The sequence below is a fragment of the Lacerta agilis genome, chromosome 1 (genome assembly GCF_009819535.1).
Source record: "Lacerta agilis isolate rLacAgi1 chromosome 1, rLacAgi1.pri, whole genome shotgun sequence".
Taxonomy (NCBI): Eukaryota; Metazoa; Chordata; class Lepidosauria; order Squamata; family Lacertidae; genus Lacerta; species Lacerta agilis.
The window spans coordinates 42,417,725-42,445,442 of NC_046312.1; the positions used below are offsets into that span (position 1 = coordinate 42,417,725).

The 27,718-nt window shown below is 44.3% G+C and overlaps 1 protein-coding gene across 1 annotated transcript in view; it reads right to left on the bottom strand.

The window, feature by feature from the left end:
* Positions 1-15,514: 15,514 nt before the first annotated feature.
* The window catches only part of LOC117061543 (cytosolic phospholipase A2 epsilon-like), a 29,437-nt gene continuing 17,233 nt past the window's right edge, over positions 15,515-27,718 (bottom strand). The window contains exons 13-19 of the mRNA XM_033174409.1: positions 27,315-27,429; positions 25,727-25,864; positions 21,622-21,729; positions 21,035-21,226; positions 19,454-19,623; positions 18,249-18,431; positions 15,515-15,818 (exon numbers count right to left, since the gene is read on the bottom strand). Coding sequence (XP_033030300.1) covers positions 15,792-15,818; positions 18,249-18,431; positions 19,454-19,623; positions 21,035-21,226; positions 21,622-21,729; positions 25,727-25,864; positions 27,315-27,429 — 933 coding nt within the window. The 3' untranslated portion in view covers positions 15,515-15,791. The remainder of the gene's footprint in view (positions 15,819-18,248; positions 18,432-19,453; positions 19,624-21,034; positions 21,227-21,621; positions 21,730-25,726; positions 25,865-27,314; positions 27,430-27,718) is intronic.

Genomic DNA, 27,718 nt, shown 5'->3' on the forward strand with positions numbered 1-27,718 from the left:
TGGTAATTGAGCCACATCTGCCAACTTTTGAATGCAATTCCACTTTGAGGGAACTTCAAAATTTGAACCAAATTTCACTTTTTTGCAAAAAAATAATAAAATAAAAATAAAATAGTCTCGCAGTCACAATCTTCCATTATCACCTCCATTCCATTTCGTGATCCACCCATGTGTCATTTAATGGCCAGTTTGCTGGAATTGTGTTGAAGGTCTACTATTTGCTAACTTTTTCAAAGGAATAGTCATCCTGAAACCATTCCCCCCCCCCGCAGGTTAATTCAATTGAGCAATTGGTTTCAGTAATTCAGCTGTGCTAATTACGCACTTGCCTTTAATATTTGCTTACAGGGCTGAAGTAATAGTGAGAAAGAAAACACAAACACTTCTTCTGCATTGTTTAAATGATTATCTAATTGCTTTCAAAGGAGAAGCTCCATTTGCTGCAATTCTTCACACCACTTCAAATGCCAGATGTGGCTGGTTACTCATAAACAATGCCTGGGTTAGTCACATGTAACAATCCCTTCAGGTCTTAACGGGGGTGGGAGGTGGGAATATTTTAATACTACGAATTCTGAAATTACCTGGGAAACAAAGCCCCAGCATAGCTAGCCACCGCACAATTATCTCTTATATTCTGTTTATGATCTTCAACGGAGAATGCCTACACTTATGTATGTAGTGACAACAACCGCACTCATGTACAAGAGGCAAGGGTGCCAGTTCCTGGGGACATAGCTGTTTGGGACCCCCAGGAACTGGCACCCCTGCCGCTTGTACCTGAGTGCTGTTGCAGGGGGACACCCAAAAAACCAGGGGGAGTGGAAATCCTGGAAAGGGGCTCACAGGCTCCATGAAAAGGAGCACTCTACACTGCAACGTTTTCGTTTTTTACAGGTCCAACTTGTTACTCTGATTTTCAAAGCCACTCGCAGGATCAATTTAACCGGGTCCATAAGATAGTTGGCACTCTTGTTAGTTATTGCAGTTCATCATAAACTTTGGTCGGCGATTCTTTGTGGCCAGGAAACAAAATGTATTCTTTTACCATCACTCCCGTGTTATCACAGCCACATTACAATAAGTTTATTATTTTAGCCTGTCACAGTATTGTGAAGCACGTGAATGTAACAACAGGGGATTGGCTGTAACTCAGTGGTAGATCATATGTTAGATTTACCACTCCTCACCCAACTGACTCTCCTCAACCTCCCCATTTTGAGTCCTGTTCCCCCATCCAGGGGCGTAGCAAGGTAAATTGGTACCCGGGAAACGCCAGAAGGCCCTCAGTGCTCAATCTCAGTGTCTGGGCTGCAAGGCAGGAATCTTCCTGTCAAGGAGAAGCCTCCCCTTCTGGTAAGGCGACTGAGAGTAAATCAGATGCTGAGCTGGTGCCAACTCCACTTAGTCTCAAAAAGCATGGAGACACCAGTGCAGGCAGGTACAGACCTTGCAAATTCAACCCACTGAGATAAGTGCCCATTTCCTCTCCCAGTCCCATGACTCCAGTTATTTGCTGCGCTAATACTGTGCCCACTGTTAAAAAGAAGGCACAGGGAGCATGTTTCTTGTTGGATCAGCATCTTAGCATGCACTTAGCCATGCATCTATACCTCTTATGAACTGGCTGCACCTTGTAACCCATGCCTGATTTACCTGTTATAATAAAAGCTTTTGGCAAAAAAACAACAACTAGACATTGACATAGAATCATAGATTTGGAATGGACCCTGAGGATCATCTAGTCCAACCCCCTGCAATGCAGAAATATGCAGCTTTCCCTTGCGGGATCAAACCTGCAACCTTGGCATCATCAGCACCACGCTCTAACCAGCTGAGCTATCCATGCTGGGTGTTTGGATTCTTCATCTGACAGTTGAGCACCAGGACATAAACCTTTTTCATTGGAGAGCAAGATGCTCCTCCTTAACATATTGAGTTCTTGGTAAATATGGTGAAAGCATAATGGATGGATCCATACTTAGAGTAGTCCCATTGAGTCCAGCTGGTCTACTCTGTGCATGAAAGAGCTGAAAAAGAGCAGTAAAATGCATGTGAAATGATAGCTCCTAACTTTGGATTGTGCACACTGGTGAAATGAACATGGGTAAGGAGTTGCAGGAAGCTGTCTTGGGCTGTGTACACATTACCAGCTCAAAATGCAGCTACGTCACTCTTTTTATCAATTTGTCTCCCTAATTCTGCGATAAAGATTGTTACTTAATAAAGTACATGCCATTTATACTAAGAAAACCTTATTAAAAACATCAAAGTGCCACTGAGGGGCTCACTTCTCTCTGTGGAAATAGTACACATGTTTTTAACACATCACTTTTAAGTTTAAGGGGAGATTAAAGGTTTGGGGTAACAAAAGATTAAAAGCTGGCTCCTTTTCTTGCAGAACCCTGAAAACAGTTCCCCAGCAATAAGGAGGGCTGGTCAAGGGTAAGGTGCGTATGGAGGAAATTACTCAAAAAGCAGACTGCAGATACCTTTCTTTCTTTCTAAAGACTATAGTCATTACAGACGTAAAAACGTTGGAAATTTTGAAGCCATGGGGAAAAGCGGTTTGTTTTTTTTAAACTGGGTTTTCCAGGCAGAAATGGAGGCAGAAATGGGCATTTTGGGACAAATGGATTCCCCTCCCCCTCCATATCACTCTTTAATGATTGAAAGTTACATTATTACTTCAGGAACTAAATGTACTGTGCATAACTTGATTTGCCATAAAAATATCATGTTTGGTATATTAAATGTACAGTTTATTCAGACAATAATTACACATTGTATCTACATTTTTAATTATTATTTTGTGACAGAGCTACAGGCTGCTGAATTATAAAGAACCTATTTGGTTTTGACTGAGCTTTTGTGGGAGTAGGCAAAAACAAAATAAATGATCAACATTAGTACAACAAAGACAAATGGTTGTGTCTCCTCCAGTCCTCCACAATGTCTAGCAGACCTAAAGTGCTCATTTCCATAAAAAGTAATTAGAAGAAGAGTGGGGTGGATCAAAAACTCAATGAATATACATGAAATTTAATCAGTCTCATTTTTTCTAAGCACTTATTATCTGTTTGAGTTTCTGTTGCTTCATCATATTTTAGGGTTGCCATACGACCGAAATTTCCTAGACATATCTGGGAGAATCCGGATGCATGGCAACAACTTTGGGCAACCCCCCCACACACACACAGAAGACAAAAAAACTCAAGACTTTCTGTCCAGATTTTCACTGTTTGAAATATGGCAACCGTATCATATTTGTCATCATCATGTTTATAATGGATTTCTAAGAACTGATGGTTTGCCTGGATTGAAACAGTTTGTCTACTCTTTCACAAGCAAAGAAGGCACTTCCTTGGATCAGGCCCTTCACCTGATCTAACAGGCCTCTTCTTGTATTCTTACTGAATGCTGCTTTCTTTCCTTTGCTAACCACTGCATATTCACATTTGGCAGAGGCAGAGATCCTTGCATGGGGAAAGAAGACAGAGTCAGCTGCCCCCTCTGTTGTTGTTCCTGGTGAGGCAATATTTCCATACACACCCATTTGCGTGGTCAGGCGGAGTCCCCCAAAACCCAGGCAGCCCTGAGTGGAATAATGACACAAGACAACATTCTATGGGATTAAATTGGCCACAACTTTATTAAAATTCAGATGTAGATGATTTTAATAAATTCAACTTTATTAAAATTCAATGCTCAGCATTGGGCATTATCTTCCCAGCCCCACAGCCGGGGAACTGGGTAAATTCAAGGTTATCCAGCATGTGTGGAGGTTGGGCTAGCTCTGGTTCAAGCAGATAGCCCACCCCCTGTTTGCCGCTGCTGGAGGAGGAGGGCAATGAAACCTCTGAGCGTATGGCCATTGCCTCCCCCTAAGACCCCTCTAACGGGAACCCTGGTATTGCCGCTGCAATGGGGGCAGGAGGTCACCACCCCATGCCCCCACGCCCCCCCCATTTAGGTAGATGACTAAAGGATTCCGCCCAAGGCCTGCAACCACCAAAGTTGTGACGAATTGCTACGGGAAAGGCGAAACCGCCAATGCAGGGAAATTCCTTTCCAGCCCTTCAACAGCGGCCTTGACATAGCAGCACCTGCATGCGTGTGCACCTGTGGAAGAAGTGTTATCCTGCAAAGTAAGCGTTAATTGAGGGAGCAGACACCTCCTTCCTTGAAATACAATAGCTGTTCTGGCAGGATACAGTGGCAGAGCAAGCCGATCAGGTGCCTGGGGCGGCACGCGTGCCCTGCGACCAGGGGCAGGGCCAGCCACCCGTGGGAGCCAGGCCAGCCGCCCATGGGGCCAGGACACTCCGCAGGGTATCTGAGGAGTCTGCCTGCCTCCTCCCATTCAGCTGCCCTACAGCTGAGGGTGAGGCAGGGGGTGGACTGTTTGGGGCACTGTGGAGCCTGCAGGTGCCCAAGCCACCGCGTCACTCCCAGGAGAGACGCGTGGCTTGGGCGCGCTGCAGGCCCCGCTGTGAGTGCCACCTGGCATTTTGTCACCCCCCTCAGTGGTGACACACGGGGTGACCCGCCCCCACCGCCCCTTCCTCCGCGCCGGCAGGATAAGTACATCATAAGAACGCAGAAAAAGCCTGCTGGATTAGGCCAATGGAGCATCTAGTCAGGCACCCTGGTCTCACAGAGGCCAGCCAGAGGAAATTGCACAAGTAGGACCTTTCTCCATGCCATTTATAAACATCTGTCATGTCACCTTACTCAACTATTCTCTAAACCAAAAAGTCCCAACCTTTCTGCATCAGAGAGTTGCTCCATTCTCTAGATCAGTGGTTCCCAAACGTTTTGAGTTGTGAAGCCAAAGACAAGTATTTATTTTTATTTCCATTCTCTACGTGGAGCACTTGGAGATGCTTCGTGGAGCACCAAGTGCTCTGTGGAACACTGATTGGAAACTGCTGCTCCAGATCATTATGGTTGCCTTTTTCTGAACTATAGTGGTACCTTGATTGTCGAACTTAATCTGTTCCGGGGGTCCTTTCGACTCCTGGAACTGTTCGAAAACCAAGGCACGGCTTCCAATTGGCTGCAGGAGCTTCCTGCACTCAATTGGAAGCCACGTCGGAAGTTCGGCTTCCAAAAAACGTTCACAAACCGGAACACTTCCGGCATTGGGGAGCCGATTTGTTGAGGAAGCAAGCCATTCTACATCCAAGGTACCACTGTATTTCCAACTCTACAATATCCTTTTTGAGGTGAGGCTACCGGAACTTGACGTAGTATTTCAAATGTGGTTGCGTCATATATGTCTGTAACAGCATTATGTTATCAGCAGTTCACTACAAGGGTTCACTCTTTTCCCCAGGAATACGAGGGGAAATTTTGAGAGCTTAGGTTTATTAGATTATATGTTGCTTCCCACTAAGAAAGTCCCAAAATGCCTTTCAATCAATTTTAAAAAATAAAAAAATCACCTCAACATTATTAAAATCGGATTTAACAGTACAACCATATCATTGGTGCTGCCCAAATCCCCGTGAAAGCAAAAAGAAAAAAGAAAAAAAAAAAAAAAAAAAAAAAAAAAAAAAAAAAAAAAAAAAAAAAAAAAAAAAAAAAAAAAAAAAAAAAAAAAAAGAAGGGGTGGGAGCTGGTGCCAAAACAATGACAAGGTTGGTCAAATTCATTTCCATCCCCCAAATAGTGTGATTTATCAAACTTTGACTATGAGCAAAGCCATCCAATATACCACATAAAGGGAAATTCAATTTGGCTAATTTTACCACACCACCCAACCTTGTACTCTTGGTCATAACAAAGTTCCTCAGAGTACATGTGCATGCAATATTGAAGGGGAATCCTGCTCATTTCAATGGGTTGCATTTAATACCATTCCAATATATTGTGCTCCAAACGGCTGCTGATTGTAAAGAAGGAATGAACCACAACATTCAGATCTTTGGGATCAGAAATGCATTTCTCCAATAAAGCATAATTAAAAGCTTCGGTGAGAGAGGCAGCTCTAGAACACCTGGTGATTAAATTAAAAAAGAAAGAGAGAGTTTAATTTGTTCTTATGTCTCCACCCAGAAATAATTCTCCTAGCCCAGCATAGGCAGAGCCTGTAGCACCTCCTCCCTTCTGTAAGTTACTTATCAAAGGCATCATCGAGTGAAGGAGGGAGAGAGATTTTTACGTGTTACCTAGATAAGGGAAGGACATAGAGCCTCTCTTCCCCACCCCACCCCCAATCTGATGAAACTGCCAGAACAAAACCAAGAGTGGCTGTGCAAGGCTTCTGAACGTACTCTAAATGTGAAGCAGCAGAGTAGAAATTATTAAAGTGAGGAGGAATTAAACAACCTTTTAATGGGCCGTCTTAGGCAGATCAGCCGCCGTGGCGCGGCGATCCCTCCGGCGCCTCCAGCGTGCTGCCTCTCCGCCTCTGGGGCCACCTCCCTCCCGCGCTGGCCACCCCTCGGGAGGGGGGGGTGGGCGAGCGGGGGATGAGGGGCGTGGCGCTGGAGTGGCGTGGGGCTCTGCGCACCCTTCCAGCGCTCCAGCTGGGGCTTCCCGTGCGGGATGGGAGGCGAGGGCGGCCTGCTCGCAGCCTGCCTGGGAGCGGCATGGGCGGCAGTGGCTGTGCCGGCGGCGCATGAGCGCCCACCTGCCCATAGGAGCAGGGGCAGGTTGGGGGGGGGCGCACGGTATGCCCCTATGGATAAGATGGGGCTGATGAGGGTGAAAGAGGAGAATGCAAAATATGGTCTGAAGCTCAGCATCAAAAAAGCTAAGATCATGGCCACTGGTCCCATCACCTCCTGGCAAATAGAAGGGGAAGAAATGGAGGCAGTGAGAAATTTAACTTTCTTGGGCTCCATGATCACTGCAGATGGAGACAGCACTCACGAAAGTAGAAGACGCCTGCTTCTTGGGAGAAAAGCAATGACAAACCTAGACAGCGTCTTAAAAAGCAGAGACATCCCCTTGCCGACAAAGGTCTGTATAGTTAAAGCTATGGTTTTCCCAGTAGTAATGTATGGAAGTTAGAGCTGGACCATAAAAAGGCTGATCGCCAAAATTGATGCTTTTGAATTATGGTGCTGGAGGAGATTCTTGAGAGTCCCATGGGCTGCAAGAAGAAAACCTATCAATTCTGAAGGAAATCAGCCCTGAGTGCTCACTGGAAGGACAGATCCTGAAGCTGAGGCTCCAATACTTTGGCCACCTCATGAGAAGAGAAGATTCCCTGGAAAAGACCCTGATGTTGGGAAAGGTGGAGGGCACAAGGACTACAGAGGACAAGGTGGTTGGACAGTGTTCTCGAAACTACCAACATGAGTCTGAGCAAACTGCGGGAGGCAGTGGAAGACAGGAGTGCCTGGCGTGCTCTGGTCCATGGGGTCACGAAGAGTCGGGCACGACTAAACGACTAAACACCACCACCACCACAATAATTCATTAGTAAATAAACACAAAGACATAGGGAGTCAGTTTTGCAGGTGTGGGGTTGTGAGAGTGAATCAAACCATGCAAGGACATGGCAGGCCTCATGTTTCAGTCATAGAACGGTATTTAAAAAATGCAATGCTGCCTGTTTTAGTTTTGATTCCTTTCCTAATGATCCCTAACATGGAATGTGCCTCCCATGCATTTTCCCTTTCTGAGAAAACGTGTAGGATTAGGGTGTTCCATACCAAAACTGCCTGTCAAGTTATGAAATGTTTATTCAGGAGAAGTTTACACAACGCATATAGCAATCACAATATTGCAGATGAACAACTAAATAACCCTAAGGATGGGCTGACATTTGACCGATATTCATCATTGCCTGAACACCTCTGCCAGCATGGAAAACACTTTACTCCATGCTGATTAGTTGGGGGTGTGGGTCATGAATAACTCAGAGAGATGACACATTTATAGGCATGCGCAAGTCAGAGAAATGGCAGTGACTCTTCATCCTTCAGACAGCAAGCCAGAGCCAGTCATATATTTCAGGCAAATAGGAAATTACTTGCTGAAAGAACTTAGGACCAATGAAACATTTCCTAGTGGGTGGGATGACTCAGAGGAAGATATTCTCTGACCAACTTGTTATTACCAACACACTCTTTTGACAAAAAATAAATTTAAAGCATCATGGAAACCAGTGGCGTGTGGTCATTGGACTAAGGGGAATAAGCTAGTCCCCTAAATGTTCCCCTGATGTCTCTTTCCAAAAGCCTGGGAAGCTTCTGCCCAGCTTAGGGAGAGGCATGCGAGGCTCCAATGGGTCCAAGATCCATCCTGTCATCTTCCCAAAGCCCATCCGGTGTGAAGCAAAGATGTCGGTGTGGAAGATCATCAGCTTCATTGGACTGGTCATGTTTGGATGATGATTATCATTTTCCAAAGCAACTACTCTATTCGCAAATCGAGAATGGAAAGCAAAATACCAGTGGACAACAAAAGAGGTTTAAGGACTCTCTCAAGACAAATCTTAAAAAAAATGTAACATAAACACTAAAACGGGAAACACTGGCCTGCAAGTGCTCCAGTTGGAGAACAGGTGTCATGGACTTTGAAGAAGCACAAACTCAGCGTGAAAAGGAGAAACGAGCTAAGAGGAAGCCACGCTTGGCAAACACGCACCTTGATCAACTCCCGCCCAGAAACCAATGTCCCCACTGTGGAAGGATGTGTGGATCCAGAATTGGCCTCCGTAGTCACTTACAGACTTACTGTTAAAATCTTGTTCATGGAAGACAATTCTTACTCGGCTATGAGTGATTGCTAAAGAAGAAGAAGATGATGATTCTCTGAGTCTAATTTCTTCCCACAGGCAACTACTTAGACCAAGGCTAGCCAATGCCATGCCCACCAGCTGTTTTCCATACAACTCCCATAATCTCTGACCATCGGCTGTGAGCTGATGGGAGTTGTAGTCCTGAACACCTGGATGCCATCATGCCTTTCTGCCCCCTTTTAAACCCCCCCTTTTGTTCTGAATGTGCGCAAGTTAAATGTGCTTAAGTAGTAGGCTTACTCTATTAAGGGAAATGTGTCCCAAAATTCAAAAGAATTTTCCTGCACTCCCCCCCCCACACAAACTAATGCAGATATGTGGCAAAGTGAACTTAAGGTTGGAAAAATGAGAAACTGAAATGGGTGGGTTTGCCCATTCCTAAAAAGGAACCACCGTAAAGCTGGGCCTGATGTCCTTCTATACCTTTCTTAAAGGATTCTGGAGTGGGGCTTGGAGGACAAACGCCACATCACAGTCCACTTTAGGTCCCAGGCTGACAGGAAGCAACTGTTGGGTCAGTGGCTTCCCTTCAACCATCCACATGCCCAGCTTTGCTCAGCCAACGGCTCATGTCTACACTGCTCTGCTCTGCTGCTGAAAATTTTCCCTGGTGAGGAAGTCTCCTGCACAAAAACAACCTATGGGCAGCACAAACTTGTTCTTGGACAATATGAGAGGTGTATTAATCTAACATCCGCAGGCTTTTTAAACCAGCTTTTATCCTCTCTTCTCTCTCTCCTCCATCTTCACTCCCAGCACAGAGGATATCCAGTACACCATAATTCAAAGCAGTTATAATGGAAGTCACACCCCTCTCCTCTCCAACCATGCTAGACCTGGTAGAAAACAATGAAAGATTCTCCATTTAATTGTTTTTGCAAAACATGTAAGTGGTACCTTGGGGGGGGGGCATTTCCTACCCAAGGCATCTCACGATGTCATAACACAATGAATACTTGTCAATGTTAAAGTTGTTTGAATAAAGGAATGCTCTGCCTTGAACATTTCCCTGCGTTTTCCTGAGTCTCTGAAGCATCTTACGCATACCACTTTACTAACACAGGGAGTGAAAAGATCACGTTTTCTTCCGCAGATAGCTGCTGGTTTATTCCTATGCTTGTGCTCGCAAATTTGTCCCTGTGAAATTTCTGCTGCAGAAGAAATTGTCAAGACTAATATCCCCAGCATTCTCAACAGAAAGAAAAAAGTGCATCAAAGGGGGGGGGAGGGACTGATGTAGAAGGAGTATTATAGGCAATAAACTGGCATTTGCATTATCACCTGGTTTGTCCCATATGCCTTCCTCAAAAAACAAGTAGAACACACCAGTGACGAAATCAAGGGACCAGATAGAAACTGCAGTTAGACGTGATGATGTTATGTTATGGTTTATTTATATACTTTTTTCAGCCCAGAGGCAAACAGCATATGAATACACAAGGAAAAGACAATAAAAGCACAGTAAATAAATCAATCAACTAAATCAATGCAAAAATAAAAATCACCAAATACTCACCAGTCACACTGGTCTGCAAGAGTTTGCGAACTGCATTCGTGTTCTCACCAGAGATGCAGTTCTAAAAGAGTCATGCTACCTTTTAGCAAATTCTATTAGTCTTCTGAATACAAATCTAAATGTTCATTTGAGTTTGGGCTTTTTTCTTGACCACAGATTTCTCACCACTTGCATTTTATCAGGGCCAAAACCTCTGCTGCGCCACTAAGCCAAATAGGATATTGAACCATATGGCTTCTTAACAAGTTATGTCTCTCTGATGCCTTCCATATCAACATGATGTGTACATGCATTACTGTAGCAAAACGAATCAAAGAGATCCATATGATAATGGATTCTGCATTTCAGTTGCTGTAGTTCCCTTTGAGATTATTGCGTTATCTGTAACCCACTCCACCCACTGTGGGCTGTGTAATCCCACACAAACACACAACATGCAATTTTGTGCATGGAATGTTATCACTGACTTCAAGGAACAGCAATCTTAAGTTTTTTCAACACGTTCAAGCTGTGCCAGGAAACATATGATGGTTACAGCAGCTGCCACTATTATTGGACAACAGTCCGAAGTAAAATAACCATTTATGTTATTAAATATGCCGAAAGCCAAATAAGACAGCTTCCTCATGAGGTAATCACCTTGGATGATGAGCCATTAGGGAAACAAAAGAGAAGATGATGGCCTGTGAAGAAAGCTAAAGGGATTGGGCCCCTCCTCCAGTTTAGGGTTAAAGCAGAGGTTTAGACTTGGCTGGGATGTGACCTGGAGGAAAAAGGGACTCAGGTATACAGCTGCAAACAGAATGTTTTAAGTGTGTGGTAAAGTGCATTATACAAATGTGACACCAGATGGCGATGGTGAGCTATGGCAAATTCAATACATTTTTCAAAACTTTTTTTTTATAAAGCATTTCCACAACTTTTTAAAATGTGTCTAGATTCTACCAAGGTTGTAGTGTGGTAAAGGTGGCAAGCTGGAGAGATGGTAAGAGCCATGGCTGATTTCTGCTGGTATCCAAGGCTGTGGATATGAGAGAAACAAGATCCTATTGGGGTGTAAATCTTGTGTACCCTCCATCCTAGGCTCAGGCTCTATATATGTGTAAATAAGCCATATCATAAAGACACCACAGTCTCCACTGTGCTTCACTTCCAAAAGGATACGCGAACCCTGAGTGAGTGCCTGGAACCCCTGGAATCTCTCACTGCTGGGAGATTGGGGTGGCATGCATTGCAGCAGTAGCATACCCTTCCTGAAATATAGATGAATTGGCTACAAAGAAAATTAAATGGGAAACATCAGTTATTTCCAAAGGGGACATCAGTTCTTCACAATACAGTAGTCCTCTCTCTGGGCTATACCTCTCTGGTCCACATCTGCAGCCTCCTTGAGGCTGAACTTTGATGTTGCCTCTTGCCTGGATGGAGGATGTAAACTGTGTGCAGATGGCTTTCTTGTGGCTGCAATGTCACTTATTGTAGTCTCATAAGAAGCTCCCTTATACAAAATCAGACCACTGTTGCCTACACTGACTGGCAGTTTCAGACACAAGCCTTTCCCAGCCCTACCTGAAGATGCGGGCAATTGAACCTGGGACTTTCTGCATGCAAAGCAGATGCTCTACCCTTGAGCTATTGTCCTCCCAAGTGGTGGGTTTGTCAAGGTCAAAAAATGTCAAAAAAAATGCCCTGTTGCTCCACCCAACAAACACTTTTGCTCACCAACCACTTGCAGGATGCAGCCCTCAGAAGTTTGCACAAGCCCGCTCACCCTTTGCATGCTGCGGCTTTGCGGGACGTGGGAGGCTTCAATGGGGCTCCGTTGGGGGAATTCAAACTGCTGTGCCCTTCCTGATAGGGGAGGGGGCATGAGCCCCTCTGCCTATCAGGAACCGGATCCTAGCCTGAGCCCTGCTTTGGCAATTGGGGTTGCAGGCTGGGACTTGGGCTGTGCTGGGGCGGAGCCAATGGAGCTGACAGTGGGCCTCCCTCGGATCTGCCCCTTGCCCATTTAAGCAGCCAGCACTGGGGCTCAGCCTGTTTGTTCCCCCCCCAGATGGCAGTCCCTGGTGCTATTGGGTGTAAGTCTTAGGAACCGCCGCCTGGATTGACCACACATCACTTCTGGTGGGCAGGCCAGAAGTATTTAGATTGCCCCATGCCCAAGACAAACCTCTTTCAACTGTATTCAATAAAGTTGTGGCTTGTTTTGACCCCAAACCAGTCTTATTGGTCTCTTATTATACAGGCTGGGGTATGGGAAGTCCAATGCCTGGTCCTGCAAGAAGAAATCTCAGGCCCTCAGGCTGAAAACTTTTCTCTCGCCAATCAAGGGTTGTCATATCTTGAAGAGCAAAAAAGAGGACAGCCTGAGCTGCTGCCCATCCAAGCAGGGAAAAGAGGTGTGTGGGGCTGCTGTTGTGCCTGTGTGCCTCTTTCCTTGCCTCGTGCTGGTCACGGCGTGCAGCCAAAGCCCAATCTGCCCACATCTGAGCCAACCCCCCCCACAAATAAAAAGACCCCAAATGAGGACATTGCCTTAAAAATGTAAACAAACAAACAAAAACTCCTGATGGGCATGTTGGCCCCCAAAGAGGACATGTCCGGATTCCCAGGACACATGGTAACCCTACTCCAATGTAACCTTTGTAGAAGCAATCATATGCATTGCTAGGTCAGTGCTATGGTTTCCCCCAAAAAAATTTTTTAAGAAGAAATGCATCCGCCAGATTTAATTAGCAGATAGTGGGTGATAGATGTTGTAATGTGGGGATCGTGATTCAGCAAGTGATTTCAGCGCTGGCATAGGAGGCAGCTTCTTCATGTAACGCTCATATTCAGACAAAACAAGACTGGGGAACTGAGGAGAGGGGTGCTACATTTATAGGGACAGAAAGACTGGCTAGAAAGGATACATTTTGGAGGGAACAATCTTAAGCAATCACAAAGCTGCCTTTTGGTGGGAACCAATAAGACTGAGGATCCAAATGCAGCAACTTGAATGAACCAATAGTAGCTGTTCCTTCTGTAACAGGAAGGCAGTTACTTTCCCCTAATGTGAATACAGACAATAGTAATACAGATATTATAACCCTTGAATCAATACACAACAATAGACATCTGCAAATTTAATTAGGAAAAGGTGGGTGGTTGAGTAGACATTTGTGCTGGGTAGAAAGACTGAGGTGATGCTGATGGATGAACATGAGACAGAAGCACGATTCTGTTGCACAACAGGACGTGTCGTCCTGATAACCATTAAGCATTCTTAATTGGAAACATGGTTGCATCTAAGAGATTTTATTGACTTCCATTTTGTTTGGCAGTAGTTATGTGATGCTCCAGAGTACTGAGTCAGCTTTCAGGTTGCTCTGTTACTGCAACTGAATACTTGAAGAAAGCTGCTAGAAATGTACTGCTCATAAGAAAAGCCCTCTTGATTCAGGCCAGTGGCCCATTGAGCCTAGCATCTTGTTTTCCCAGATTGTTCATGGGAATCCCAAAAGCAGGAAGAGCATTTCTCAAGTCAGAAACTACATACGCTCAGTTACGTACATCATTATTATCAAACTGAACCAACAGGATTTATTTTTTTCTAATCTTACAAATAATACTTGAGACAACAACCATGTTTTCTTTAATATTTATTACTTAACCACAAAAGCCAAATAGAGCAGCATCAGAAGCAAAAGCCACACTGCTGGGCACAGGCTACTGTCAATAAATTAAGTATTAAAAGAATCTAGTGGCGTTGACTTGGGAAATGCCACTTGCTACTTATGGATACAGAATCATGGTGTACAGTGCCACAACCTTCCCTTTCAGCTAGGTGTTTTCTAAATCTTACCGGAATTCACAGGATGTTCCTACATTCCAAAACAAATTAGTTTTGTAAGACAGCCACCTTTGATCTGGCAAAATACAGGATAGGGCAGGGTGGGGCCAGAGGCGTAGGAAGGTCAGGTGGTACCCGGCGCGGAAAATTTCTTGTCAAACCCCCCCCATTGTTTTTCTTTTTCTTTTTCCTTTTTTCGCCTGCAAAAATGATTTTACGTTATTTCATATTTTCTTACAAAGGAATGTGGATGCTGGGCCTCTGATAACAAGTAGGCGACTATGGACAGATACATAAATCTACAGATGGCTTGTGTTTTGGCTTGTGTTAATTTTATTTTTATTTATTATTTATTTAATAAAATCTATTTTAAAAAACCTGCAAAATGGTTTACAAAAAAACAAACAAAAAAAACACCACAGCAGTAAAATAAAGAAAAATTAACAATCCTACTTCAAAACATACAAAGGCTAAAGAAGAATGCTTTTATTAGGTGCCCGAAAAGAGTCTAGCAAGGCACGTGCTTTGTTGCAATGGTGGGGAGTTCCAAAGTGCAGGTGCTGTCACAGGAAACAATGCGGTACAGATATTATGTGGAACTTGTAGTAGTGGTTGAAACTACTGAAGTTTTATTGAGGTTTTATTTATTGTGATTTCACCATGCTCTATAATTTTATCTAATCTACTCAGCCTACTCTCATTTCTTCACAATAGGCTGACTTTCCAGGACCCGGAAGCCCAGCGAGGGTAGGGCAGCGGAGGGTAGGGCAATAAAAACTTTTCTTAAAAAAGAATATGCCTGCTCCAAAGGTCTTTTCTTACTAAACTAGGGATTATATAGCTATATCTGAAATTTCATGCATATCAGTTAATATCTTGACCCTGCTCCACTGAATTGAATTTTCAGCCTTCATGACATAGGAAAACAGCCAAGTATACAGCTTGGAGTAAACACACACAAGGATGTACTGGTAGATCACTGAAGGTTGCTTTCAAATGTTAGCACCTTCCTCCCTGCCTCCCCCCCCCCATCCAATAGTAACAGCAAACCCAGAAATGAAATGTAAGAGGTGGTACCTGTTACATAAGGGATCTGGAGCTATAAGTTTTGCATGACAGTTGGTTTGTTCCTGAGATTAGAACATAATAGTAGCCCTACTGGATCAGAGCCAAAGTCCATCCAAGTCTGGCATCCTGTTGTCATCTTGGCTAACCAGATGTCTATGGGAAGTCCATGGACAGGATAAAACACAATGATCCTTAATCCTGCTAAGTACAGATAGATTCACAGCAACCAACGTGGGAGAATCAGCACAGCTGATGCTGAGTTTTTCAAATGTGTGACATGATGATTTAGAATCTCAGTCACTGAAAAAAGCACAAACAGATAACTTTTGTTGACATCCTGAATTGCTTGGCTTATCTCGTAGGGCCCCAAAGTTCAGTGAGATTTACGAGCGCTCAGAGAGCTTGGGTCCATATTCCAGCATCTCATTTCATGCATTTCTTCCGTATTTTTTTCTGTTCCACTGCCATATGCAAAGCTTCCAGGATCATATGTTGGTTATTCAGAATATTGTATTCACTCAGTTTCACTAGCTGATCGTACTCTTCCTCACTGAATGTCAGTGAGTAAGTAGAGTAAGGGGTGCAGTTACTGGAGACATCGACTTTGCCTTCTTTCATTTCTGATGCAGAGCGTTTAACACCTATGAAAAAATTGCAGTAAGGTAGTGCTGTAAGCATGGGATTTACCAAAATTAAGTTCATACATGCATATTCAACAGCTGCTAAGGCACACAGATTTCCTGTGGAAATTGTTCTGTTTGATTTTTTGTGAACTGCCCTGAGACCTCCGGGTATAGGGTGGTATATAAATTCTACTACCGGTACTACTACTACTACTACTACTACTACTACTACTGTTTAAAAACTGAATTTCTTGGATTGTATGCTAGTGGTACTGTTATTGAGCCTTGATACATCAGTGCTAGGAAATTGTACAAAGGGCTTTTCTGCAGTGAGTAGCAAGCAATTATCTCCCCCCTTTACTTATATCTATCTATCTCTATCTCTATATCTTTATCTAGAATTGTCATCAGGACTGCAGCGCACAGGGAGAAGAGGTGTATTCTCTCCATCTCCAGTTATGATCTGGACTGAAGTCCTCCTTGGCATGGCTATGAAGCTTAGGATAAAAATGGGAGCTTTCCCCCAAAGTCTTATAGACATCCCTGAGGGCAGGGGAAGGTTGTGGATCGTGGCTGAGAAAGGAAGTGAGTAGACCTCCCATGCACACTGATGATTTGATGACAATCTGGGGCCTCTGTGCCTGAAGTTCATTAAATAAAGCGGGCAAAGAAACCAGAATTAGTTGCACACTGTTCCTTTTGTGAAACGGCTGGTTTGGCCATTGCTGACAACTTTGAAGAAGAGTAGGCTCCATTTGCAACTCTGCTATAGCGTTAAGAGAACAGTTTTATTCCACCAAAAACAAAACAAAACAAAGATGAAAGACAGTGAGATCTTGATGAAGCTGCATGCCTCACACCTCTGATCCAAGGAGATAATCAAGGAATCTTCAGAACTAGATCAGTCTAATGAGGAACTGAGGAGGTCAAGGGGCTCCATGGGCCAAATTTATGAGCATTACCAATGCAGAGTTCATAGAATCATAGAATCATAGAGTTGGAAGAGACCACAAGGGCCATCCAGTCCAACCCCCTGCCAAGCAGAATACACCATCAAAGCATTCCTGACAGGTGGCTGTCAAGCCTCCGCTTAAAGACCTCCAAAGAAGGAGACTCCACCACACTCCTTGGTAGCAAATTCCACTGTCGAACAGCTCTTACTGTCAGGAAGTTCTTCCCAATGTTTAGGTGGAATCTTCTTTCTTGTAGTTTGAATCCATTGCTCCATGTCCGCTTCTCTGGAGCAGCAGAAAACAACCTTTCTCCCTCCTCTATATGACATCCTTTTATATATTTGAACATGGCTATCATATCACCCCTTAACCTTCTCTTCTCCAGGCTATACATACCCAGCTCCCTAAGCTGTTCCTCATAAGGCATTGTTTCCAGGCCTTTGACCATTTTGGTTGCCCTCTTCTGGACACGTTCCAGCTTGTCAGTATCCTTCTTGAACTGTGGTGCCCAGAACTGGACACAGTATTCCAGGTGAGGTCTGACCAGAGCAGAATATAGTGGTACTATTACCTCCCTTGATCTAGACGCTATACTCCTATTGATGCAGAGTTGTTGAACAAGACGCCTGGTGAAAGGTGCCTGAATATTATTAGTGTGCTGCTGGCTGACCAGCCACCACTATCTGATGATGAGCAAACTCTGCCACCTGCCAGTGGCAGCCATCTGCCTACCACACTGCCTCATGAATACAGATTTAACTCATTTATTTATTCATCCAATATATTTCTAGCACACCTTTCTCCCGAGTTGAGATTCAATCAAGGTGGCTTACAACATTTTAGAAACATCCATTATAAAATACGGAATAATTAAAACATCAAACTAGTTAAAAATGATAATTAAATACATCACATCTTAAAGCTAGCATTTTAAATATAATTTGCCCGGACAGCAGCCCAATGATCAGCATCGTCTGCACCTTAGTTTCCAAAGGCCCGACCTAGCAGGAAGGTCTTATCCTACCAGTGGAAAGAGAACAATGGCGGGAAGGATTAGCTTTTAGGAGGCAGGTCCATTCAACTTCAAAAGGCGAGTTTAAGTTCAGCCAGACTTGCCATGGTAAGGCTGGCACTGGCGGTACTTCCTTTGAAGCTAGACTTCCTTAGCTGTGCTAAAGAAGATGCACAATTGTGAGTCCTCATAAGATATATAACTGACTCCAAATTTGCAGATGTTGTCATTTCTGAGGACAGACGCTTGACTCTAGTGGTTTTTAGAGGAACTTATTTGCTTCCAAAATATGTGGGGGAAATGGGTTTTCTGTGTGCCTCCCTTCCCTCTGTTATCCTCTTTCTCCTCATCTGTAAACATGTAGATAATAAACCACTAAATACAGAACTGCCTTTTAAAATATAACCTCATAAGTATAATGTAGTAGTAGTAATAATAATAATAATAATAATAATAATAATAATAATAATAATAATAGCATACCGGGTGCTTGTAGTAATGAAAGCTATCATTCACTTGTGGAAAAAATACTAATATTGGTGCTTCTGGATTCTCTGCATTGTCAAACAAATAGCATTCCTTCAAGTGTTTGTCATCTTCATGTATCACAGCTTTGGGAAATGGGATTCCTTGTTCTGCACAGTACTTGCATGACTGTTCCAGGGGCTAGGTGGGAATAAGTAGTAGTAGTAGTAATAATAGTAATTATTATTTATTACTTATAATCCACCCATCTGACAGGGTCACTCCAGCCACTCTGGGTGGTTAGTAATACAATAGTATGCTAAATGTGGAAAGGCTTATTTTAAATTTAGTACTCCTCATTCCTCTGTACGATTTTCTTCCAAGAGCAGACACCTACCAGAACTCTCTTTTATTCTCCCCAGGAAATGCTAGCTACTAGCATTTAGCACAGAGGTAACACAAAGGATTCATATGTAGGTGAGGGATCAGGGGAAATTATTTCATCTTTGTCTCTGCACAGCCTGTCCTACAAGAAACAATGTGTTCCTTGTGTCCTTAGGCCCTTTGTTAGTAGTTTCTCCTGAACATTCTGTGACATCATAGCAATTCAGATAATGTCAGGGCAGGATGATTCACAGCCAGATACATTTACAGTAACCCCAGCCTCCAACTTATTCAAGGGCTTTCTCCTAGTCTTTTCTTACTCCTGCAGCTTGTTTCCTGTATCAATCTTGCTCTTGTCTCTCAGCTTCCTCCCTAGCTTCTTCCTTAGATCTCCTCTTTCCAGTACTTTTACTCTTCTTTCTTTTCCCCCCACAACTGAAACTTGCCTTAGATATGTCCGAAGGAAGATAGGAGTTGGAGGGAAAGGATACAGGGCCATTGGACTGTGATATACAGTCATACCTTGGAAGTCAAACAGAATCCGTTCTGGAAGTCCATTCGACTTCCAAAACATTCAGAAACCAAAGCACGGCTTCTGATTGGCTGCAGGAAGCTCCTGCAGCCAATCAGAAGCACAGGAAGCCGCGCCAGACATTCAGCTTCTGAAAATTGTTCGAAAATCGGAACACTCACTTCTGGGTTTCAATCATTTGGGAGCTGATTTGTTCGGGAGCCAAGGCATTCGGGATCCAAGGTACGACTGTACTTAGCTATAGCCATGATTTATGATACTCATCTTCTACAGAGATGGGCAGAAGTGGAAAAGATGCATTTCTCACCAACAACTGTGATCCTGCACTGTAATTTAGATGTATGATAATGTCTGCCTTCCTCTCTTTTCTCAGGAGAGGTGCAACACTTGTATTGATGAAGAATCCAGTATCTTCTAGTGACAAGTACTCTTCTGTTTGAGTCAGCTGATTGGGTGACGAAGCATCAAGTATAGTACCTAAATGGCAAAACAGAATCAGTTTTAAGAGGAACAGAGTAAGCTCCACTTTTCATTGCCACAGAGCAGTCTTCTCCAACCTGGAGTTTTCTTGGTTCCTGCTAAACTTTAAAGAAGAGCTGTACTTAGATTTTTTTCTCCTACAACTTCTCTTCTTCAGTTTCAGATGTTGAGTGCTTTCCAAATATTGACTAAAGGTTCAATTATTTGCCTAAGGGTGGAACTATAAAGGTAAAGGGACCCCTGACCATTAGGTCCAGTCGTGTCCGACTCTGGGGTTGTGGCGCTCATCTCGCTTTATTGGCTGAGGGAGCCTGCATACAGCTTCCGGGTCATGTGGCCAGCATGACTAAGCCACTTCTGGCAAACCAGAGCAACACACGGAAACACCGTTTACCTTCCTGCCAGAGCGGTACCTATTTATCTACTTGCACTTTGATGTGCTTTCAAACTGCTAGGTTGGCAGGAGCAGGACCAAACAACGGGAGCTCACCCCGTCACTGGGATTCAAACCACCGACCTTCTGATCAGCAAGCCCTAGGCTCTGTGGTTTAATCCTTTGCTTTAATAAACACAGGCTCCCAAACTAGAGCTGACCAGTAATGACTCCTAAAAATTCTCCATCTATTTTTCTCCAGTAATGACTCCTAAAAATTCTCCACCTATTTTTGGGCAAAGAACTTCTCCAATGGTTTCTTGAGCGTGGGGACTAACCATTGGCAATAGCAATAGCAATAGCACAGCTTCTATCTTTTTTCCTAAGATTTTTTGCTCTTGCTGTAGATAGCAGTGGCAGCAATTGCATGGCAGCCTGGCCACCATTTTGCATCCTACAAAATGCCCTGGACCTAGCATCATTCCAGAGTATTGGGGTAGGAGGGAGATGGAGACTATTCAGAGAAAATTCTGCAAAGTGGCTATCCATTTCTAGAAGAGTGGCGGGGGGGGGATCTCATTTATTTTTGAGAATATTTATATGATAATTAAAGCTCTGCTTTTCTTTAAAGGAAGCACCATCAAGTATGTGACAATTAAACAAATAATCAAAGAGGAACTACTAACAGCAGGAATAGCCAATGTAGTGCCCTCCATATATCATTGGACTACAGCTCCCACCATCCTTGACCCTTGACCTCTCTGCCTGGGGCTCATGGTAGGGGCATAATAACTAGGCAAAAGCCCATTGAAGCTCCGTTAGCACACAGCCACAGCCACCTAATGCATTCAAGCCCATAGCATGATCTAGCATGTGCACAAACAATAACACAACATACTCATGGATTGGACATTTGGGTGGAATGTTGAGTAAGGAACCTTGGCAAGCAGTGTGCTTCTTCTAAATTCAGACTGATCTCAGGCAGCCTGTTTCTACATTAGAAGATATAGATACAGATATCCCAAATGATAATACCTTTCCATCTACGGAAACTGTCATTCTCAAGGTAGCCATTGTCCAGTTGGAGACCTCTGAGAAAATTGTGGTACTGGGCAACTGATAGGCGATCAGTAAGCACATCTCTAAATGCACTGGATAGCGGTCCAGCAGGGGTGTAAAGATGTGTCTTTTGCTCATGTGGTCGAGAGGGCAGATGAGGCTCAGTATCTGCAAAGGAAAAGCATCAATGACAAATTTATAAAATTTAAAAATTTCTGAAACTACAATCCTTTCCAAACTACAGTCCTTTCCAAAAGAGAAATATTTTGTGAAAGTGTCTGCTCAATCAGCAAAAGCAGAAAATCATTTTGAGACCTCATTCAAAATCATTGTTTGACATTAAACACACACACACACAAAATTTAGAGCTTCAGTTGTCTAATACAAGAATAACTAAATCTGAAAACATTTAGACAAATCTGAAAACATTCAGACAAATGTGCTTACAAGGAGCCAACACTAATAATATACAGGCAGCAAAGTTCCAAAATATTTGTTCACTGCTTACAGATCAGTTTAGAACACAATCAATAGGTCAAAGGCTACTTAGGAAAATAACTAACCAATGTCAGCTATTTGGTCTTGTGTCCACTTGTGCCAGAAGTCCTCTGGGCTCTGAGCATTATTCCAGACATACAGCAAATTCAGGGAAAATATACTACTCCACATGCCTGTACAGTGAGGGATAATTGATAACAATTTAGCATTATTCTACTGAAAAAATACCATTTAATTTTTGCAGTAAATTGCACTGTTTAATCAGAGTACACATTTGCAATCTCCATGTTCAAACAGACGCATGCTTAAGAAACTATGATGAAGCCAGAATGGTCCTTGCTTTTCGGAATTCCATTTGCGTGTTTAGACCTTTTTCCTTTCCCCAAATAAATTCACACAAGGGTCCGATATTTGGTTTGGTTTTTGGCAGAAATTTAGGCCACAACTTTATTGATTACAACCAAGTGAGTGGTTGCATAGGTTCTGGTTCGACTAACTCCCTGCACCCTTGCAGGCAGTGCTGTCTCAGAGCCAAGTTCGTAGGACAGCCAAGGATGAACACCAGGGACAGCTGCTGGGAGGAGCACCAATCAGCCGTCCTGATGTCCCCTGGACTCGGGCGCGGGCCGAACCCCTTTCGGGGAATGCCAAACCAGTGAGTCCTTGGATTCCTCTACCAAAATATCCTTCACTTGCATAAGCGTGGCCACGTAATGTGCCACGCCTATCACCTGAACCGGAGCCTATCCGCAACTTACAAGTTGTGACTATCTGCTACGCGGCAGGCGAAACCCAAATGGCACCAGCCAATCAGCCAAGTGGGGAAAATTCCTGCCGTGCCCCTGCCCCAATGGCAGACGACACATGACGGCATAGCAAGGTCAAGCACAAGCCCTAAATATAGGAAGAGGTGGGCGGGTGTTCCGATGGGAAAGCCCCAAAGAGGAAGCTCAGTAGCCTCGCATGGGCTTAAATAGGTCCCGCGTTGCTGCTCTTTCGCGACACCCCATTGGTCAGATTGCACTCTTACCCCCCACTCTTCGCAGGCCTGCCCTAGAGAACTGGGGCACAGCAGGAATCCTCCGCCACCATGTGGTCAGAAGAAGAGCCTGGTTGTGGGCTGCAAACTATTTGCCAAGGGTCCTGGAGGGCTTCCATACACTCTGCCACATGTGCTGCATCTTTTATGCACTGTGCTCAGTCTTCTCTTTGCATTGCACAGCCACCCCTGTAGTAACCTCAGGCTAGGGTGGGAAGGCAGTTCTTCCTCCTCCGCCCTCCCAGTACTGCAGTCTTGCTCAGGGGCATGGTGAGCCACTTTGCCAGGCCGGCAAAGCGGGAGCACCCCCTGGGGGCGAGGCTCCGCTGCCTAGTGCGTGCACGCCATGACATCATGGTGCGCGTGCGCAGCATCCCGGGTGCGCAGCATCCCGACTGCTCACGCCTGCCATCTTGGGTGGACTACGCATGTCCACCCAAGATGGCGGGAGCAAGCGGCCGGCACCCCTTCCGTGGGCTGCAGCACGCAAACAGCAGCACAGTTGCTGTACTGCTGTTCATGCGCTGCAGCCTTAAAAGTTGCCATGCGCCGGCGGCACCGATCATGGGGGCGGGGCGGGGCGGGGCGCCACCCTGAGTGTCACCCCCCCAGAGCCAGTGTGGTGTAGTGGTTAAGAGCGGTAGACTCGTTATCTGGGGAACCGGGTTCGCGTCTCCACTCCTCCACATGCAGCTGCTGGGTGACCTTGGGCTAGTCACACTTCTCTGAAGTCTCTCAGCCCCACTCACCTCACAGAGTGTTTGTTGTGGGGGAGGAAGGGAAAGGAGAATGTTAGCCGCTTTGAGACTCCTTCGGGTAGTGAAAAGCGGGATATCAAATCCAAACTCTTCTTCTCCTTCTCCGCCCCTGGTCTTGCTCAACTCTGGGCATCTCCTTCCTGTCCCCAGCCTCATTGGTTTTAAATAGGCTACCACCAGCTGCACATGCTCCATGTCTTGAGACACCCAAGTCTTCTGATGCCTGGCATTTTGCTGACAATGCATCAATTACCCTGTTGCCATTTGCCTATGCTGTACCCACCCTTGTGTCAGCAGATTATTTGTGGCTGCTTGCCCATTCTGCTTTAATGGGTTGGCTAAGGCAAGTACAGGGTGTATTCTTTCAGTTGTGTGGGTGTGTAAACTCAGAGCATGTTTGCCTTTCTTTCCACTAATCAGGGGACTCTGTGAGTGCTACTATGATTATGAATCAGAGCCACACCCACCCACAATTCTCTGGTGGCATTGGACAAATCATTATCCCTTCGCAGATTATAAGCATTGTTTCAATCCTTACTTCATCTACATTACCTTAGCATTCGTTACAATGGAAGGGATCCTGACATAACATATGCAAAGTTATTTTAACACCGAACAAATAATGCCAGACATCAGAGTGGCGGCCCAGAGTAGCTCCTGGTATAGGCCTCTGCCATGCACAAATACTCAGTGACTGAAGCTATGGGAGATTCTCTAGCCATCCAAAGTACGAGGCCTGCATCTCTTTTTTTCTGCTGTGATATCATTGCATTGTGGATTTCCCTGCATCCAAAAAGGCTAGCCAATGAAGTTAAGTAGGGAGAGAAAAATTCACCTGATGATATTTTGTTGGGCTACAAGGCAAAAAAAGAGGAGCAGATTCAAGGCTGCTGTTTTCTGGGGCGGAGAACTTGCTAACTAGTTTCTGCTTCAGTCTACTGAGGTCAATAGGGTTAAAGGCAGCACAGCAATCTTAGCAAGAAAAATGCATGTGCTATGGTGAGCTAATGCCCCTCTCTCATTGCTTGTGACATATGAGCAATGAATTACAAAGCTCCTGTCTCTAATATCAATTCTGCTATGAACTCACTCGGTAGTCACTGTTCCTCAGCTCCCAGTCCCATAGGAGGACAGAAGTATTGTCCCACCCTACAGTGTTGTTGAATTACTGAGATAATCTCTGTGTAGCATCCTGAGTGCTCTAAGGTGCTCTTAAGGATTATTATTTAATCTAATAATATATACTTGTACCCCACCCATGTGGCTGGGTTTCCCCAGCCACTCTGGGCAGTTTCCAACAAAGATTAAAAATACATTAAAATGTCACACATTAAAAACTTCCCTCAACAGGGCTGCCTTCAGATGTCTTCTAAATGTCAGGGAGTTGTTTATCTCTTTGACATCTGATGGGAGGGCATTCCACAGGGCAGGTGCCACTACCGAGAAGGCCCTCTGCCTGGTTCCCTGTAGTTTTGCTTCTCGCAGTGAAGGAACCACCAGAAGGCCCTCTGTGCTGGACCTCAGTGTCTGGGCAGAATGATGGGGGTGGAGACGCTCCTTCAGGTATAATGTTCCGAGACCGTACAATTGGAGTACAATTGTATAGAGGTATTTGAACTATTGTACAAAGATTGTTGAACTTAACATTAAATATAACAGTCTGTTTCCCTTTCGTTTCACATGTTCTAGACTAGTTACAGGTAGGTAGCCGTGTTGGTCTGCCATAGTCAAAACAAAATAAAAAAATCCTTCCAGTAGCACCCTAGAGACCAACTAAGTTTGTTCTTGGTATGAGCATTCATGTGCATGCACACTTCTTCAGATACTGAATCTTCAGATTCTGAAGAAGTGTGCATGCACACAAAAGCTCATACCAAGAACAAACTTAGTTGGTCTCTAAGGTGCTACTGGAAGGATTTTTTAAATTTTTTTATCTTGTTTTGACTATGGTCTAGACTAGTTCTACTAATACTAAACGATGACTGGAACTGGTTGAGTGACAATTTGGGCTACAATTTGTAGCTTATTGATATTTCTAGTTTCTGGGAATCACAATTGAGGAGAGTGCAGTTGTGCTCAGGTCCTGGTTTCAGGTTTTCCACAGGCATCTGGTTGCCCACTGTGGGAACAGGCTGCCTTGTCCTGCAGGCCCTTCTTATGTTCCAGCTAGCATTTATGCCTTAAACTGACCTATTCATAGGAAAGGTAATTCATTATAGTTTTGGTGTGGGTTTGAGATACCCTACGTGCTCATGTACATCAATATGATTTTAGACAGATCATACAGCTCTGTTACCACCCATACCACATGGACTTGTTTGCTAAATCGGTTATACTATTGCTACTTTATTATTAAATGAAAATAATAAGAACCTTGCATGTAACAGATCCGAGTCTCTGGAATCCTCTTCATCAGACGTCCCATAAAGAATTCACTTCCAAAATCTTCAGCACGGACAAAAGCTCCATATTTTAGTATCCCCACTTCATAGGGTGTGAACTCAATCCATTCTGCAGTTACAATCATATTTAGAAGAACATGAGCAAAGTGCGCTCTCTCTCTCTCTCTCTCCCCATCTATGAATTAAGACACATTTTCTTTGGTAGCTTAACGTATAGCTCACCCTGTCCAAAGAGACCACAGTGTGCATTAGCACACTTGTTGTTCACATTAAAGCAAAGCTTGGTTAAATGTAAAGTGCAAACTAGGTCATTGCATTATAAGGGCTTAGCCACAGTTACCTTTCTTTCCTCTGTGCTTTCTAGGCATGGTCTGTGCTTTAAAGCTTCATGTCCAAGCACTCTATTTTTTATTTTTTATTTTTTTGCTTTGGAGCTTTCCTTACAAAAACCCACTCTTTACTGCTCAACTGGAGCAAATGGCAATCCACAAAAAGCCCAAATTGCCATTTGTTGTGCTCCAGCTTTAAAGAGCAGGTTTTGTGGGGAAAGTTCTGGTGTAAAAAAAAAAAAAGAGTGCTCAGACATGGAGCTTTAAAGTGTGGACCTGTACCTGGAAAATGTGGAGCAAAATGTAAGTGTGGAGAAGCCTCAACTCTGAAGCAGACCTTAGGTGGAAACTGCAAGCCAGCTAGAGCATACCCTCCAACATTCCATTTTTTGTCATTCACCCCACCACCACCACACCAATGGGACACAGAACACATGCCCTCCACTGTCCTGAGACAACCCCGTAATCCCAGATTTATTTTATTCTTTGGTAGATTTACCAAAAGAAAAACACACACAGATAAATAAATTTTAGAAAGGGCAAGATTAGAATCAGAATCACAAAGCATAAAAAATCAAGACTCCTTATGCTCCACTCCCCCTTTCTTCCTGTCCAGGGCAGCCCTGCCCTCGGCCGGCCTCTCAGAGCCAGCACGTCACACGGGGCTGGGCCTCGGCAACAGCAGCAGCCTCCCCTCCTCCTCCTCATCTGCTCTCCAGCAGCCCCTACAAGCTGCCCATGGGAGGAAGTTGGCAGCAGCAACCATGGAGAGGCAAGAGGATGCTCATTCACAGCCACAGCTGCTGTTGCTTGGCAGGAGCTCTGGCTCATCCTACTCTTTGAGCTCAGTTGCAGAGGAAATTCTGGGATCAGCAGTTGCGGAACATTCTGGGATCAGATCAGAAGCCGGGATGGCTTTCGTAATCCCAGGATTGTTCCTGGAAAATCAGGGCACTTTGAGCGTATGCTAGAGTGATCTCTTTTATGATTGCAGTCCTTGTTTCTACACACCTACATGGACATTGTTCTCAGCGGGGTTATGATACCCACAATGCCTCTGGACTTCATGTATTTATTACATTTGTACCCAACTTTTACATAGTTGGTTAAGGTGGCTTTCCAAACATGAGACAATACCAAACTCCTACTCCCTCATTTTTCTCTCAGAAAAACAAACAAACAATTGGAGATGAGGATCTAGCTACAGATTAAGAAACAACAATATCCTACCATTGAAATCCAAAGTGCTGTACTTCTCTTTCACATTGATTGCAGTGTAGATTGGTAAAGGATTCTGACCCTCATTAATTGCTTGCTGCTGTTCAGACAGTTTATGGTTGTCTTCCTGTGTTGATTTAAAGAAATATATGATTGGTTCAGAAAAAAGGAAGTGGTCCAATGCAGAGGTTTTCAACCTTTTTGAGTCCCCAGCTCCCTTAACCAACTACATTCTTTCTGCGGCACCCCTGTGGGGCTCAGGAGCTCAGTTAGGTCACCCTTTGGCTGCAGAGCTGGCAGCCTCTCACCCTTTTTCAAATACCCTCATGGAGTGTTCCCCCAGCCTCCTCTCCTCCCCTCTCCTTGAGAGTCCTCTGGGCAGCCACTGCTGCCACCCCTAGTCTCTGAGCTCCCCA